The sequence below is a fragment of the Dipodomys ordii genome, unplaced genomic scaffold (assembly GCF_000151885.1).
Source record: "Dipodomys ordii isolate 6190 unplaced genomic scaffold, Dord_2.0 Scaffold42, whole genome shotgun sequence".
NCBI lineage: Eukaryota > Metazoa > Chordata > Mammalia > Rodentia > Heteromyidae > Dipodomys > Dipodomys ordii.
The window spans coordinates 4,114,697-4,128,662 of record NW_012267258.1 but is presented as its reverse complement, the minus strand read 5'-3'; the positions used below and the strand labels follow the sequence as shown (position 1 = coordinate 4,128,662).

The 13,966-nt window shown below is 47.9% G+C and overlaps 1 protein-coding gene across 3 annotated transcripts in view; it reads right to left on the bottom strand.

Annotated features, from left to right (window-relative positions):
• Nucleotides 1–2,464: 2,464 nt before the first annotated feature.
• The window catches only part of Vdr (vitamin D (1,25- dihydroxyvitamin D3) receptor), a 63,073-nt gene continuing 51,571 nt past the window's right edge, over nucleotides 2,465–13,966 (bottom strand). For all 3 annotated transcript variants that reach the window (XM_013018846.1, XM_013018845.1, XM_013018848.1), the window contains 4 exons: nucleotides 6,427–6,578; nucleotides 6,121–6,237; nucleotides 3,379–4,349; nucleotides 2,465–3,331 (listed from right to left, as the gene is read on the bottom strand). In XM_013018846.1, the coding sequence (XP_012874300.1) occupies nucleotides 4,090–4,349; nucleotides 6,121–6,237; nucleotides 6,427–6,578 (529 nt within the window). In that variant the 3' untranslated portion in view covers nucleotides 2,465–3,331; nucleotides 3,379–4,089. The remainder of the gene's footprint in view (nucleotides 3,332–3,378; nucleotides 4,350–6,120; nucleotides 6,238–6,426; nucleotides 6,579–13,966) is intronic.

The following is a 13,966-nucleotide window of genomic DNA, read 5'->3' as shown; positions in this document are numbered from 1 at the left end:
GGGTCCCTGAGCACTGTCCCTGAGCTGCTTTTGCTCAAAGTTAGTGCTCTACCACTTGAATCATAACTCTACTTCTGGCATGTAAAAACATAGTTTATTAGGGATTAAGAGTCTCAGGGAACTTCCTATTTGTCTGGCTTGGAACCATGATCCTCAGATCTCAACCTCCTGAATAGCTAGGATTATAAGCATGAGCCACTGGCACTCAGCTGGGCTGGATACATTTGATCAAATGTTTCCCTCTCATAGCTCATAGAACATTCTGTAGTACAGCACTTCTAGATTTCTCCACCTGGTAAGCCTGTCTGCACTTTGAGTTTCGTCACTTTGGAGACCAGTTTGGTAATAGAAATCTTATATCCTCACCGAGAACAAGCAGACGGGCGCCAGTGACTCACACCTGGAATCCTAGCTACTCTGGTGGCTGAGATCTGAGGATCACAGTTGGAAGCTAGCCTATCAGGAAAGAGACTCTTATCTCCTCCAAAAAAGCTTATCTCAGAAAAAGCCAGAAGTGGTGTTGTGGCTCAAGTGGTAGAGCACTAGCCTTGAGCAAAAGCAGCTCAGGGACAGAGCCCAAGCCCAGAGTTCAATCCTCAGGAGGACTGGCAGAGAGAGAGAGAGAGAGAGAGAGAGAGAGAGAGAGAGAGAGAGAACTGGTGAGACTGTCCATCACTTGTCAGACCCCGTCGCGGCTGAATGTCAAGTTAATTAATGGCTTCTGGAGCTGATTGTCAAGTGTTCAAATCCCACCTCTGTCACTTTTGCTTTGAGTCCAGCTCTCTGGTGAGTAAGGGTAGTAACAGTTCCTCTCCTATATGGTCCTTGTAAAGATAGAGCAGGTTGGTTTTCATAACGCTTTTATTTACAGCAGTATTTACACAATGGTAAGTGCCATGGGACGTATGAGCAATTTTTATTTCCATAAGCAAAGCTTTTTCCCCCTCCCCCCATGAGTTGATTTGACAAGATTCTGGTGAACTTTTTTTTTTCACTTAGCTATTCCTCAGCAGATCTTTAAAGCTTCCTCCTGGTGCCTTACTGCCACCAAATCTGTCGTATATGCCACTCTTTCTGGACCCCCACTTGGACTCTTCCAGTTACCCAATGGGAGAGGTCTCCCTATATCTGGGAATCTTGGCTGTTTCTCATGTAAGGTCACGCATCCCTTTCATTTCCAATAGTATTCTTTTGTTTATAAATGCCCGTCTCTTCAAACTCTCATTCTAAAATGGACCAGATGACACTGTTTTTCTTCTGATCCAGTTCCTTCAAATTTTACTTTTCCCACTTCTTGGGTCCTCCCCTCTCACAGACAACTTTCCTTTGGGGTGGCCTGGGTAGCTAGGGGCCCTTGGGCTGAGTAATTGATGCTGTTTGGGGGAGAGAGCAGGGCAGAGGGAGGACCATAAAGGAAGGACTTAACCAAGACCAGTGTATTTTATTGATAAGACCACAGTGTGTGTGTGTGTGTGTGTGTGTGTGAGAGAGAGAGAGAGAGAGAGAGAGAGAGAGAGAGAGTCCCATTGAGTCAGAGGCTCCTTCCTCTTCCCCTAGGGTTACAACTAAGAGAAGGAAGGAATGGATCCCAGATCTCTACTTTCTCCAGATCTAAGGCTACCCTCATCAGATCAGCTGTCAGGGGAATGAGAAATAGGATCTGAGCTCAAAGTCCAGGGGTAGTGCAATATTGGACTGTGAGCCTCAATTCTACTTCAGTTCTGGCGCTGTTTCTAACTAGTTATATGAGCTTGGGTAAGTCACACCCTCCTCTAAGTATCAGTTTCCTTCACAAGGGGGGTTGAATTAGTTGAGTTGTTTTTCAAGCTTTTCCTCCCTCAGAATAGTAGGCTCGATCAATGCATTCTGCAGGTAAAATCAAAGGTCTTTTCCTAAACTCTCATAAAATAACAGCAGTAATCATGAATGTACAATACTTTCACAATCTCTCTCCCCCCGCAAAAAAAATAGCTGTGAATCAGTGAACCTGCTACCTTCAATACCAGGACACAGAACAAAAGGAGTCTGATTCTTGCTCTAGCTAATACATTGAACACAAAGCTTTGTGTGTGCTATGCTGCAATGTGGTAGGGGAAAGTTTTCTGCCTGAGGCATTCTGGGATATGAGAAATGAGGTGGACACTGGTGGCTTTCGGAGCATTTGTCTGGTTCCACTTGGACTTGTCAGGGAACAACAGGTGGAGATAAAGATCTTCTGGGGTTTGGGGGATCCCTGTTCTCACTGGCCTTATTCCCTGTTGGTGCTTCTAATGCAGCGATGTGTCTAACTCAACCAGTCTTTTTTTGGGTCAGTTGTAGGGCTTGAACTCAGGGCCTGAATGCTATCCCTGAGCTTTTTCACTCAAGGCTAATGTTATACCACTTTGAGCCACAGCACCACTTCCAGTTTTCTGGTGGTTCCTTGGAGAGAAGAGCCTCATGGACTTTCCTGCCCAGTCTGGCTTCAAACCACAATCCTCAGATCTCAGCCTGAGTAGCTATGGTTACAGTCGTGTACCACCAGTGCCTGGCTCAACTAGTTACCTTGAGGATGATCCGTGGGTCTTTCTGGGAGAATCCCCTCTGTACAGATGCCCCCATCCCTGCAACCCATGCTCAGCCAAGGGCTCACCAGGGCTGAGTAGGTGAGGGCTGCCCCTTCCACAGCAGGATGACTACTGAGGGGGAAATGGAATTGGGTGGACGTTTTCCTTGCCTGCTTCACAGACCCTCCCTTTTACTTTGGGGGTGGTACAGTGAGAACTAGACCAAATCACCCCACTCCTCTGGCATACTCCAACTAGCTGCCTCTAATCCCAGGGCTGGACCCCTTCTGTTTCTACAGTGAGATGACCAATGAGATCAACAGTAGGCGTTGACACACATCTGGGCAGCTACAAGTTCTCCATCCACTCAGCCAGGAGGAGAGGTGGAAGGCCCACAGGGAAGCAAGAAGGAGGGGCAATGGCTGCTCTGTATGGGGGTACAGTGGGGGGGACACTGGGCTGACTTCTGGCTCACCCTTGGTCATCAGTGGTGAAAAGCCCTGAAGGGGCCAAAGAGGAGGGTCTACTGCCAGGTGGGGGGTGGGAAGGGGAAAGGGAGTAGGGTACTGTCAGGGTGAGGAGAAAAGTTACCCTTGCAACCCAACGGTAACTTGAGTCTGGCCACATGAGCGACTGGGAGAGGAGCTGTGTCCAATCCAACCCTTCGATTCAAGCCCAGGAGCTCTGGGCTTTGTGACAGGGACAGTCTGGGAGCCACCATCGGTTGTGGTGGTTTTTATCTGCTCTCCATTGCCTGGGCCTAGCAAGTCACCTTCCTGGGGTCTCTCAGGTGGGGTTTGGGGGTCAGTGGCTCCAGAGATGAAAAGGAAACCCCCCTGTACCGGAAGATCTGCTGCCTGTGAACCAAAGACCATGACAAGAGGAGGAAGGTAGCATGGTGGAGCTAGACATGCGTCCTTCAGTCAGGGAGGCTGGACACAGGGAGGATCACCATCCTCATTCTCTTGTGTTTGATCACCCTGGACTATCAGAGATCAGGGGTATGAAGACAGGCAGAGGAGAGTGAACTGTGTGGAGTCCACTGAGCTGGGCCATCAACTCAGACTGGCAGTGGGGAAAGATGAAATGAGGTGTCTGGAGGGAGGGGGGGAACTGGGGCAAGGGCAAGGGGATCCCTATCAGATGCTGGAGGGGTGGGTCTGGAGCTGGGGGGAGTACAGGTATCCCAATTCCTGAGAAATGGGGCACATTTCTCCTGCCTACCTTCTCTCAGCACCAGTGAGCAGCCAACTGAAGGGGTGGTGGTGGTGGGGTGTTCTGGGGCGAGGCTCTGCCTCCACTCTCCAGCCTCTGCCCTCCGCGCCCACGTGAGTTTCTTGGTCAAATAAACAACAAGCTCTTATGACTGAGATCTCAAGGAACAAAGGACAGCCTGTGGCTTCCAAGAAAAGGGGACTTGGAATTAGACTGGGCCAGGTGGAGGGGAGCGATGACAGAAGGGGTGGGAGGTGCCCCTCAAGGCTTGGGCATTGGGGCCCCTGGAAGAGGACCCCTACCCAGGCCCCACTGCAGGCCAGCTTGGTCAGGAGATCTCATTGCCAAACACCTCAAGCACAAGAGGTGTGAGCTTCGTGCTGCTCCCGGGCTGGAAGGAGAGGCAGCGGTACTGCTTGGAGTGCTCCTCATTGAGGCTGCGCAGGTCGGCCAGCTTCTGGATCATCTTGGCATAGAGCAGGTGGCTGCCCGGGGGTGGGTGGCGGCAGCGGATGTAGGTCTGCAGTGTGTTGGACAGACGGTCCTGGATGGCCTCAATCAGCTTGCGGTCCTGTACTCCAGGTCGGTCTGTGGGCCAGAGTGGGGAGAAAAAGATTCAGGGGTTCTGCACTGAGTCTCCCTACTGCTCCATCTATCAGCACTCCTACCTACCTGCACGACCCTGTGTGACTGCTGACTTGGGACACCATCAACTTGCCTACAGTCCCTAAACGGCTGTCCATTGCATGTAGGATCAAGTGCTTTCATGAGCCCATCTGACCTGGCCCCTTCCTCTATCTCTATTCTAGGTCTTTCCCTCTGCCTGGGGTGGGTGTGGAGGTGGTTTGCTGGTCCTGGGGCTTGAACTCAGGACTTTGGCACTGCTCTTAAGTTTTTTCATTCCAAGCTGGCACTCTATCACTTGAGCCACACCTCCCTCCTCTTCCCACCCCTCACCCCTTTTTGGATCCTCAGATCTCAGCTTCCTGAGTAGCTAGGATTACATGGGTACCACCGGTGTCCAGCCATACCTTGATTTTTCAAAACTCTCATCACATTAGGAATTAACCATTACATGGTGTTCATCTCATGGAAGCTTCATGGAAAGAGAGAGTAATGGCCTTTGCTGTGGATCCCTATTCCTAGCCCAGTGCTTAGCAAGTAACTAGTAAGTCATTGCTGGCTATATAGACACAGGAGAGGAGAAAGGAGAGGCTGTGTTCTTGCCTTGGGCCTACAGAAGGAAACAAGAACACAGTACTGGGCACAGACTCTTTACTTGTTCTCTGAACATGGCTCAGGCTGAGCCAAAGCTGCATTGCCAATAAGACCAGAATAATTTCCTCCTCAGCCTTTTCCCCTCTTCCCAGCCCAAATAATAAGAAGAGATCAAGAGTCACCATACATTGCCTCCAAAAACAGTCTAGTCAGATCCATCTATCATTCTCCAGTTGTTTTTTGTTTTGTTTTGTTTTGCCATCCTAGGGGTTGAACTCAGGGCCTGAGTGCTGTCCTTGAACTTTTTATTCCGCTCAAAGCTAGCCCTCTACCACTTGAGCCACAGCTCCATTTTTGGCTTTTTAGTCATTAATTGATGATATGAGTCTCACAGACTTTCCTGCCCATCTGGCTTTGAACTGTCATCCTACCTGAATAGCTAGGATTAGAGGCATGAGCTACCAGTACCCAGCTACTCCAGGGTTTTATGCTTAGTCTCTAAGGAACCTTGAGTCACAGGAAAGCTCAGCCCAGTTCATACAAGAGGAGCCTGGGAATTGGGAACACACAGGCCTGTGACCCTGTTTATCTGGTTCTTCAGAGCCCATGTATCACCTTCAGTCTCTATAAGACAAAGCTAAGGGCAAGAGGGATCCCCCCAGTGGACCCCAGTAGGCCACATACCCCAGGACCGTGGGTATTTACTTTTTTTTTTTGGCCCGAACTCTGGGCCTGGGCGCTGTAGTGCTCTACCACTTGAACCACAGCGCCACTTCCGGCTTTTTTTCTTATGTGGTGCTGAGGAATTGAACCCAGGGCCTCAGGCATGCAAGGCAAGCACTCTACCACTGAGCCAACTTCCCAGCCCATGGTTTTTAGCTACTCTACTTGGTGGTCAGGGTGGGCTGCAGCTCAGTGGAGGCACCTGCCCACAGACTAAGAGGAGGGATTTTCTTTTCGCTTATGTGGTGCTGTGGTGCTGAGGAATCGAACCCAGGGCTTCAGGCATGCAAGGCAAGCGCTCTACCACTGAGCCAACTTCCCAGCCCCTGGGTATTTACTTTTGCTTCTGGCCTTCACTAGGACTTTGTTGCTCACTTCCCAGGTTCCCAAGTTCCCAGCAATCCTTGGGCTGCATTACCTGGGGAGACAATGCAGATGGCCATGAGCAGGACATGTTCCTCCTCGTGCAAGTTCAGCTTCTTCAACCCCACCTGGAACTTGATGAGGGGCTCAATCAGCTCCTGGTTGTGTCCCGCTGTGGGAGAGAATAGCCAGGTGTTGTGGACAGAAATGGGGGAGCCGCCCACCCTCATAGAGTCGGACCCTGGCCCTTCTTTCCCTAAAGGAGTGTTTGCCTAGACCCTTTCCATATGCCTGATGGGAACTCAAGACCCCCAGGTGAGGTGGAGCCAGAGGAAAAAGTACAGGAGGACTCCAGCCGTACCTTTGGTCACATCAGTCACATCGTATTTGTAGTCCTGGCTGCCACAGTCCCAGGTCATGTCATCCATGCTGAAGGACTGGTTAGAGCGCAACATGATCACCTCGATGGCACTGGACTTCAGCAGCACGATTTGGTCGTCAGCGGTGAGATCCCTGTGGGCAGGAGGCAGGAGGGTGTGGGGTGACCCTCACATCACAAATCACACAGCGCAAATCACACACATCTGTGTAGTGTTTTGGCCTGACAGGTGAGCTGCAGGTACTCAGATCCTTCATCAAGAGTTTACTTTTGGGGCTGGGAACGTGGCTCAGTGGTAGAGCACTTGCCTTGCATGCCTGAGGTCCTGGGTTCGATTCCTCAGCACCACATAAGCAAAAAGAAAAAAAAGCTGGAAGCGGTGCTGTGGCTCAAGTGGTAGAGCACTAGCCTTGAGCTGAAGAGCTGAGGAACAGCGCCCAGGTCCAGAGTTCAGGACCCACAACCAGACCCCCCCTACCAAAAAAAAAGTTTGTTTTTTGGTGCTAGTCCTGGGGCTTGAACTCAGGGCCTGGGTACTATCCCTAAGATTTATTGTGCTCAAGGCTACTGCTCTACCACTTGAGCCACAGCTCCACTTCTGGCTTGTTAGTGGTTAATTAGAGTCTCATGGACTTTCCTGCTTGGGCTGGCTTAGAACTGTGATCCTCAGATCTTAGTCTCCTGAGTAGCTAGGATTACAGGTATGAGCCACCGGTGTCCTGCTTCATCAAGGGGTTTGTAACCTAGTTGGAGAGGAAAAGAATATTCCTTGAGGGAGAACAAGTCAAGACTGCTTGTGTACTAAGGTGAGAAGTGAAACAGCTTGGTGACTAAGACAAAAGAAAGCCAGCCAGTGACTTAGGCAGCCCGAGCTTTTAGGGACAGGAAGAGAGCTTAAAGAAGCTTCCCAAGTTATGACATGAATAGGTTCATCTTGATACCGCCCATGATTCCTTTCTCTTATCTTTCCTTTCCCTTTTTTTCTTTCCTTTCCTTTCCTCCTTCCCTCCCCTCCCCTCCCCATCCTTCTATCCCTCCTTTTCCCTTCACTTTCCTTCTATTCCTCCTTTCCCTTCCCCTTTTCTTTCCCCTCTTCTTTTCCTTTCTCTTCCCTTCTTTCCCCTGCCCCTAGGGTGTAACTTTTTCCTTCAAGGTTGGCGCTCTACCACTTGAGTCATAGCTCCACTTCCAGCTTTTTTGCTGATTAATTGGAGGTATGTGTCTTGGTTTGTCTGCTCAGGCTGGCTTTGAAGCGTCCTCAGATCTCAGCTTCCTGAGTATCTAGAATTACAAACACGAGCCACCAGCCTCCTGTCCTCTAGTCCTCAGTAGTAAGCTCAATCAATTCTTTCTCCAGGAGAAAGAATTGGCCTTGGGCTTATCATGTTTCCACCAGGATACTCTGGTTCAAGACCTGATTGTCCTCTACAATAGACTCCTATTGGAACCCCAAACTCTCTCAGGTCTCTCGCTCATCTTTCCTACTTCTGCCTCACCTAAATGTCATTCTTGTGACCAGAAGTTCAACCTCTCTCTCTCTCTCGCCCTCTCCCTTCCCCCCTCTCTCCCCCACTGTTTCTCTGTTTCTCTCTCTCTCCTTCTCTCTCAGTGGTACTTGGATTTGAACTTAGGGCCTTGTTCTTGCTAGAAAGGTACTCTACTGCTTGAACCATGCTTCCAGCCTGTCCTTACTAACTCTACCTCCCTATTCCCCGCCTTCCCCCACCCCCAGGATCAAGCCTGTACTCCTTAATTTGGCTCCACCTCTTTTCCCAGCCTCACTTCCTATCCCAGCCTCTACCACCCCTCCATTCTAGCAATACTGGCACTGTGCATTTGGATGCTGTGTATTCTCACACTTCCATGCCTTTGAGCATGCTGCAAGCTCCGGGCAGGAACTTCCATCCTTCTTCTGATGTTCTGCCGTGTCTTTCTGCTCCTGAACCCAGCCCTCACACTGCAATACTGTAAGCAGAATTACAACCTACTTGCATTGCTGCTTTAAAAAAATGTTATTGTAGGGGCTGGGAAGGTGGCTCAGTGGTAGAGCGCTTGCTTTGCATGCATGAGGCCCTGGGTTCAATTCCTCAGCACCACATAAGCAGAAAAAGCCAGAAGTGAAGCTATGGCTCAAGTGGTAGAGCACTAGCCTTGAGCTGAAGAGCTCAGGGACAAGCGCCCAGGCCCAGAGTTCAGGCCCCATCACCGACAAAAAAAAAAAAAATGTTATTGTAAACTAGTATATGTTTAGGACAAGCAGAAAAGGTCAAAAGCTATGTACATATGACCATATAAGATGATGTTAAGTGAAATGAACCCTAAGATAGGGACACAAGTGTTTTTTCTTTCTTTTTTTGCTCTTGTTTTTAACGTATTTAAAATGTACTATGTGATTTTTTTTGCTTTTCTTGTACGTTCTTCCCCCACAGCATAACCCCTGTTTTCACTGTATTTGGTGTGGGTGCACTGCATCTTGTATATCCAATTTCTAATTTGGGGAGGGGAAGGGAAATAACAACATACTTAAATAAGGATACAGGTTGACCCATTTAACAATGAGATGTACAAGACACTATGTTAAAAAGGAACTTTACAACTTGGCGGGGGAGGGGAGGGAGGAGTTGGGGAGGTGGGGAGGGAAGGGATCCTAGGGGGAAAACAAAGGAGGAGGTAACAATGCTCAACAGGAAATGTACTCATTACCTTACTCATGTACCCCTCTGTACAGTATTTTTACAATAAAAAAACATAAGAAAATGTTATTGTAAAGGTGATGTACAATTTGGGTTACAGTTTGTGCTTTGCTTTTGCTTTTGCTTTGCTTTTCCCTGTGTTTCCTTTCAGCTTTATAAAAGATTGTTTCTGACTCTTTGGTTTACTTGTTTTTGGTGTTTGTGTTTGCGTGTGTGTGTGTGTGTGTGTGTGTGTGTGTGTGTGTGTGTGTGTGTGTGTGCCAGTCCTGGGGCTTGAATTCAGGGCTTGGGCTCTGTCCCTAAGCTTCTTTTGGTCAAGGCTAGCCAATCTATCACTTAAGCTATAGTTCCACTCCAGGTTTTTTGTTAGTTTATTGGAGATAAGAGTCTCACAGATGTTCCCACCTGGGCTGGCTTTGAACTAGGATCCTCAGATCTCAGTCTTCTGAGTAGCTAGGATTACAGGTGGGAGTCCACAGTGCCTGGCTTAATTCTTCTTCTCTTGAGCTATGATCCATTCATCCATTGCTTATAGTTTCATACCCTGAAGGCATGCAGAACCAAACTTTCACATGAACATGAAAAGTCCCTTTTTACCATGGCTAATGGATTTTTTTTTTTTTGGAAGTTGTGGGATTTGAATGCAGGGCTTCACATTTGCTGAGAAGCTCTTTTCTGAGCTGTTACTTTTGAGATAAGTGTCGCTTCCTGCCTGGACTGAGATCTTCCTATTTTTTTGCTTCCTGTTGTAGCTGGGATAACAGGCAAGATCACCATTCCATTTGTGTGTGTGTGTGTGTGTGTGTGTGTGTGTGTGTGTGTGTGTTTATGTCTGTGTCTGTGTCTGTGTGGTCCTGGGTCTGAACTTGGCTTGGGTATTGTCCCTGAGCTTTTGTGCTGAAGGCTAGCGCTCTACCACCTGAACCACAGTTCCACTTCTGGATTTGTTTTTTTTTGTGTCCAGTCATGGGGTCTGAACTCTGGGCCTGGGCGCTGTCCCTCAGCTCTTCAGCTCAAGACTAGCGCTCTACCACTTGAGCCACAGGGCCACTTCCGGCTTTTTTTTTCTTTTTGCTTATGTGGTGCTGAGGAATGGAACCTAGGGCTTCATGTATGCAAGGCAAGCGCTCTACCACCGAGCCACCTTCCCAGCCCCATGGATTTTTTTTTTTTTAGTTTAGTGGAGAGAAGAGTCTTACAGACTTTCCTGCTCAGGCTGGCTTCAAACAATGATCCTCAGATCTCAGCCTCCCAAGTATCTGGGATTTCAGACATGAGCCACCAGTGCTCAGCTAGGATTTCTTTTTTTCTTTTTCTTTTTAAAATACTGTACAGACGGGTTACAATTACATGGGCAAGATAATGAGTACATTTCTTATCAAGCAGTGTAGCCTCCCTCCTTTGTTTCCCCTTCCCATCCTCCCCCCCCAATCTTCCCCGGCCCTCCCCCCCCCCCCACCAAAGTTGTAAAGTTCTTTTTCGACATAACGACTCGTACATCTCATTGTTGCAATGGGTCCACCTGTATCCCTATTTAAATGATTTGTTTTTCCCCTTCCCCTCCACAAATTATGCGACATCAAATACAGTGAAAGCAGGGGTTATGCTGTGGGGGAGGGACATACAAAACAACAAAGAAATAATCTTATAAATGTGTTAGAAACAATTGCATGAAAGAAAAAAAACATTTGAATACATATCTTAGTGTTAATTTCCCTAACATCACCTTATCTGACCTTTTCTGCTTGTCTCAGACATATACTAGATATTGCAAATAAGGGAAACCATGGGACCTATGTTTCTTTGGGCCTGGCTTACTTCACTTAAGATAATTTTTTCCAAGCCTTTCCATTTCCTAACAAATGGGGCAATGCCATTCTTTCTGATGGAGCCATAGAATTCCATTGTGTGTGTGTATATATATATATATATCACATTTTCTTGATCCATTCATCTACTGAGGGGCATCTGGGTTGGTTCCATATCTTAACTATGGTAAATAATGCTGCAATAAACATAGTCGTTCAGCTGGGATTTCTAAGCATGGTTCGAAGCTTAGAACAGTGGTGCACAAGAGTTGATGCCAGAGGAAGCAGGTAGGAAGTCTCCTCCTACAGCCACATAGCTCCTCCCTGGTTTGCCCCCTTGTCATTTCATAGTTGTGGCCGCTTTGGGGCATCTGATCTGTGCCCTGGCATGGCGCTGCAGTGTCTATGTCTTTCCCACCCTTAAGGGCAGGGTCTAGCCCCTCCTTGCCTGTGTTCCCACGGTCCTGGAAGCAGGTTTCTGCCCAGCCCTTTCTCTCTTTGCAGCCATTGTTTACCTGTCTATCTCTTCCATCAGTCTGTGCATCCCTGGAGGGCAGGGACTGTGTGTCCTAGTCAACTTCTCTCTCACACACAGTTTATACAAGAAAGCTGTTTGTTGGATGGATGTGCCAGAAAAGGACATGACACCCCTGACCTCGGCCTTGGACTCAGGAAGGAGTCCCTAGAAACGAACTTGAGGCATCTGGCTCATAGAGCTAGGTCTCTTGCGACCCTCACTGGGTCTCTTGTGACCCAGCCTGGGTGCTGGGTCCCTACTTGCATCCTCCACTGCTTGGAGGACAACGTCCTCTCAATCTACTCTTTCCTTCCCTCCTTGCCTGCCAGCCTGCCTGCTTCTTCCTTCTTTCCTTCCTTCCTTCTTCCTTCCTTCCTTCCTTCCTCCCTCTCTCCCTTCCTCCCTCCCTCCCTGACTTTCTTCTTTCCTTCCTTTTTCTCTTTCTTTTTTGTGCCAGTGATGAGGCTTGAACTCAGGGCCTGGACACTGTTCTTGACCTTCTTTTGCTTAAGGCTAGTACTCTACCACTTGAGCCACTTCTGGCCTTTTGGTAATTAATAGGAGATAAGAGTCTCATGGGCTTTCTTGTCTGGGCTAGCTTTGAACCACAATCTTCAGATCTCAGTCTCCTGAGCAGCTAGGATTACAGGCATGAGTCTTCAGTGCCTGGAATTTCTTTTGTACTACCAAGGAAGAAAGTTTACCGATGATCCCTAGAGGAGGTAGGAGGAGGGAGCAGGGCCAAAGGCTGCTTAGGCATAGTTACACCCAGAACAGCCCATCCAGTCCCACCCTGCCAGATTCTCATCCTACCCCTATTCCCTCACCCACACACACTTCTCACCTGCCTTCCCATTCCTACAGGAGGATGGGCCCCTGCCTACGGGCAGCAAGATCAAAGCCACAACACAACCACTGGTCCTCGACTTCTTGGGAAGATAAACCTCTCACTTCGGCCTAATTTTTTTTTCAGGGCCTGGGCACTGTCCCTTAGCTTTTTTGCTCAAGGCTGGCACGCTACCACTTAAGCCACAACTCTGCTTCTAGCTTTTTAGTTGCTAACTGGATATAGTTTTAGGGACTTTCCTTCTTGGGCTGGCTTTGAACCGTGGTCTTCTGATCTCAGACTCCTACATAGCTAGGAGTGAGCTACAGGCACCCAGCATGAGAAACTTTCTTTTCAGGACAGATTTCCCAAGTGTTCAACCATAGTCTCCAATTACAAGCACCAAACATCAGCACCTAAGGGGCTCAGGGACTACCTGTCCAAGATCCTACTAGAGCAAGAAAGGACAAAGCCTGACAGGTAATCAAAACTAGAATAGAAGCCAGGTGCTGCCGTGCAGACTCTGCACCATAAAGTGTTTTCTTCTCTAGCTATTTACACAAAACAAGAGTCTGGAAGACACAGAGTTTGCAAATAATAACAGAAGGGAGGAGGGAGTTGGAACTTGTGCTCCATGGAATGTTTTGGTGGTTGGCAAGGAAAGGCTCTGGGTTTAGGTAAACCAGGCCCAGTAGCACGTGGGGTTCACCAAAGATACAGTCACTTGTTCCTGCCAATATGCCAGATGGCCCTTGTGCTTATGTTGCAACCAAAAGCGAATACAATAAGAGGGTTCAAGTAGAGACCAGAAGAGCAGTGGAGACTTTCAGGTTGTGGTGTTGGTGACACACATACAATAACAAAGTCAGTTATCTAAGGGCAGAAAGAAACTGGGAAGTGCCTCAGTTTAGCCCTATGAATTCCCAACACCCAGGGGGTCAGATCGTCATACAGACAATAAAGGACAGCTCTTAGTTTCCAGCTGAATTTGCCAATGTCAACTCATTTTCCTGCTCTCAGGATTAGCAGTTAATTGGAGATTAGAGTCTCATGGACTGTCCTACTTGGGTTGGGTTGAAACCCTGATCCTCAGATTTTAGCCTCCTGGGTAGTAAGGATTACAGCGGTGAGCCACCTGTGTTATCCTTTTCTAATTCTAAACTGCATTGTGTGTATATCTAATGGCAGTGGATACAATGAACTGGAAAGAATAAGGATCTAAATATATATCCCACTACATATATAAACTATATATTGGGAGATGGAATTGTCTTACAAAGTATCTACTAAAAGTGACAGTTGTTTATTCTTTTAACAGTATTGAATGCTGCAGAATATTCAGATGTCTTATATACATTATATTATTAAAACACTAGGACACTGGAATGAAGGAGAAGAATTTCTAGAATCTATAAAGGAGAAGCTCTAATCCAGTAGAATTCCTTATATCTGTTTTGGCCAAAGGGCTTATTCTGAACAGGAAATGGTGTTTCAATGGGAATCTGGCCAGGTACTGGTGGCTCACACCTGTAATCCTAGCCACTCAGGAGGCTGAGATCTGAGGATCATGGTTTGAAGCCAACTTGGTCAGGAAAGTCTGCCACTAAACTACAAAAAAAAAAAAGCTGGAAGTGAAGCTGTGGTTCAAATGGTAGAGCATTAGCCTTGAGCCTAAAAG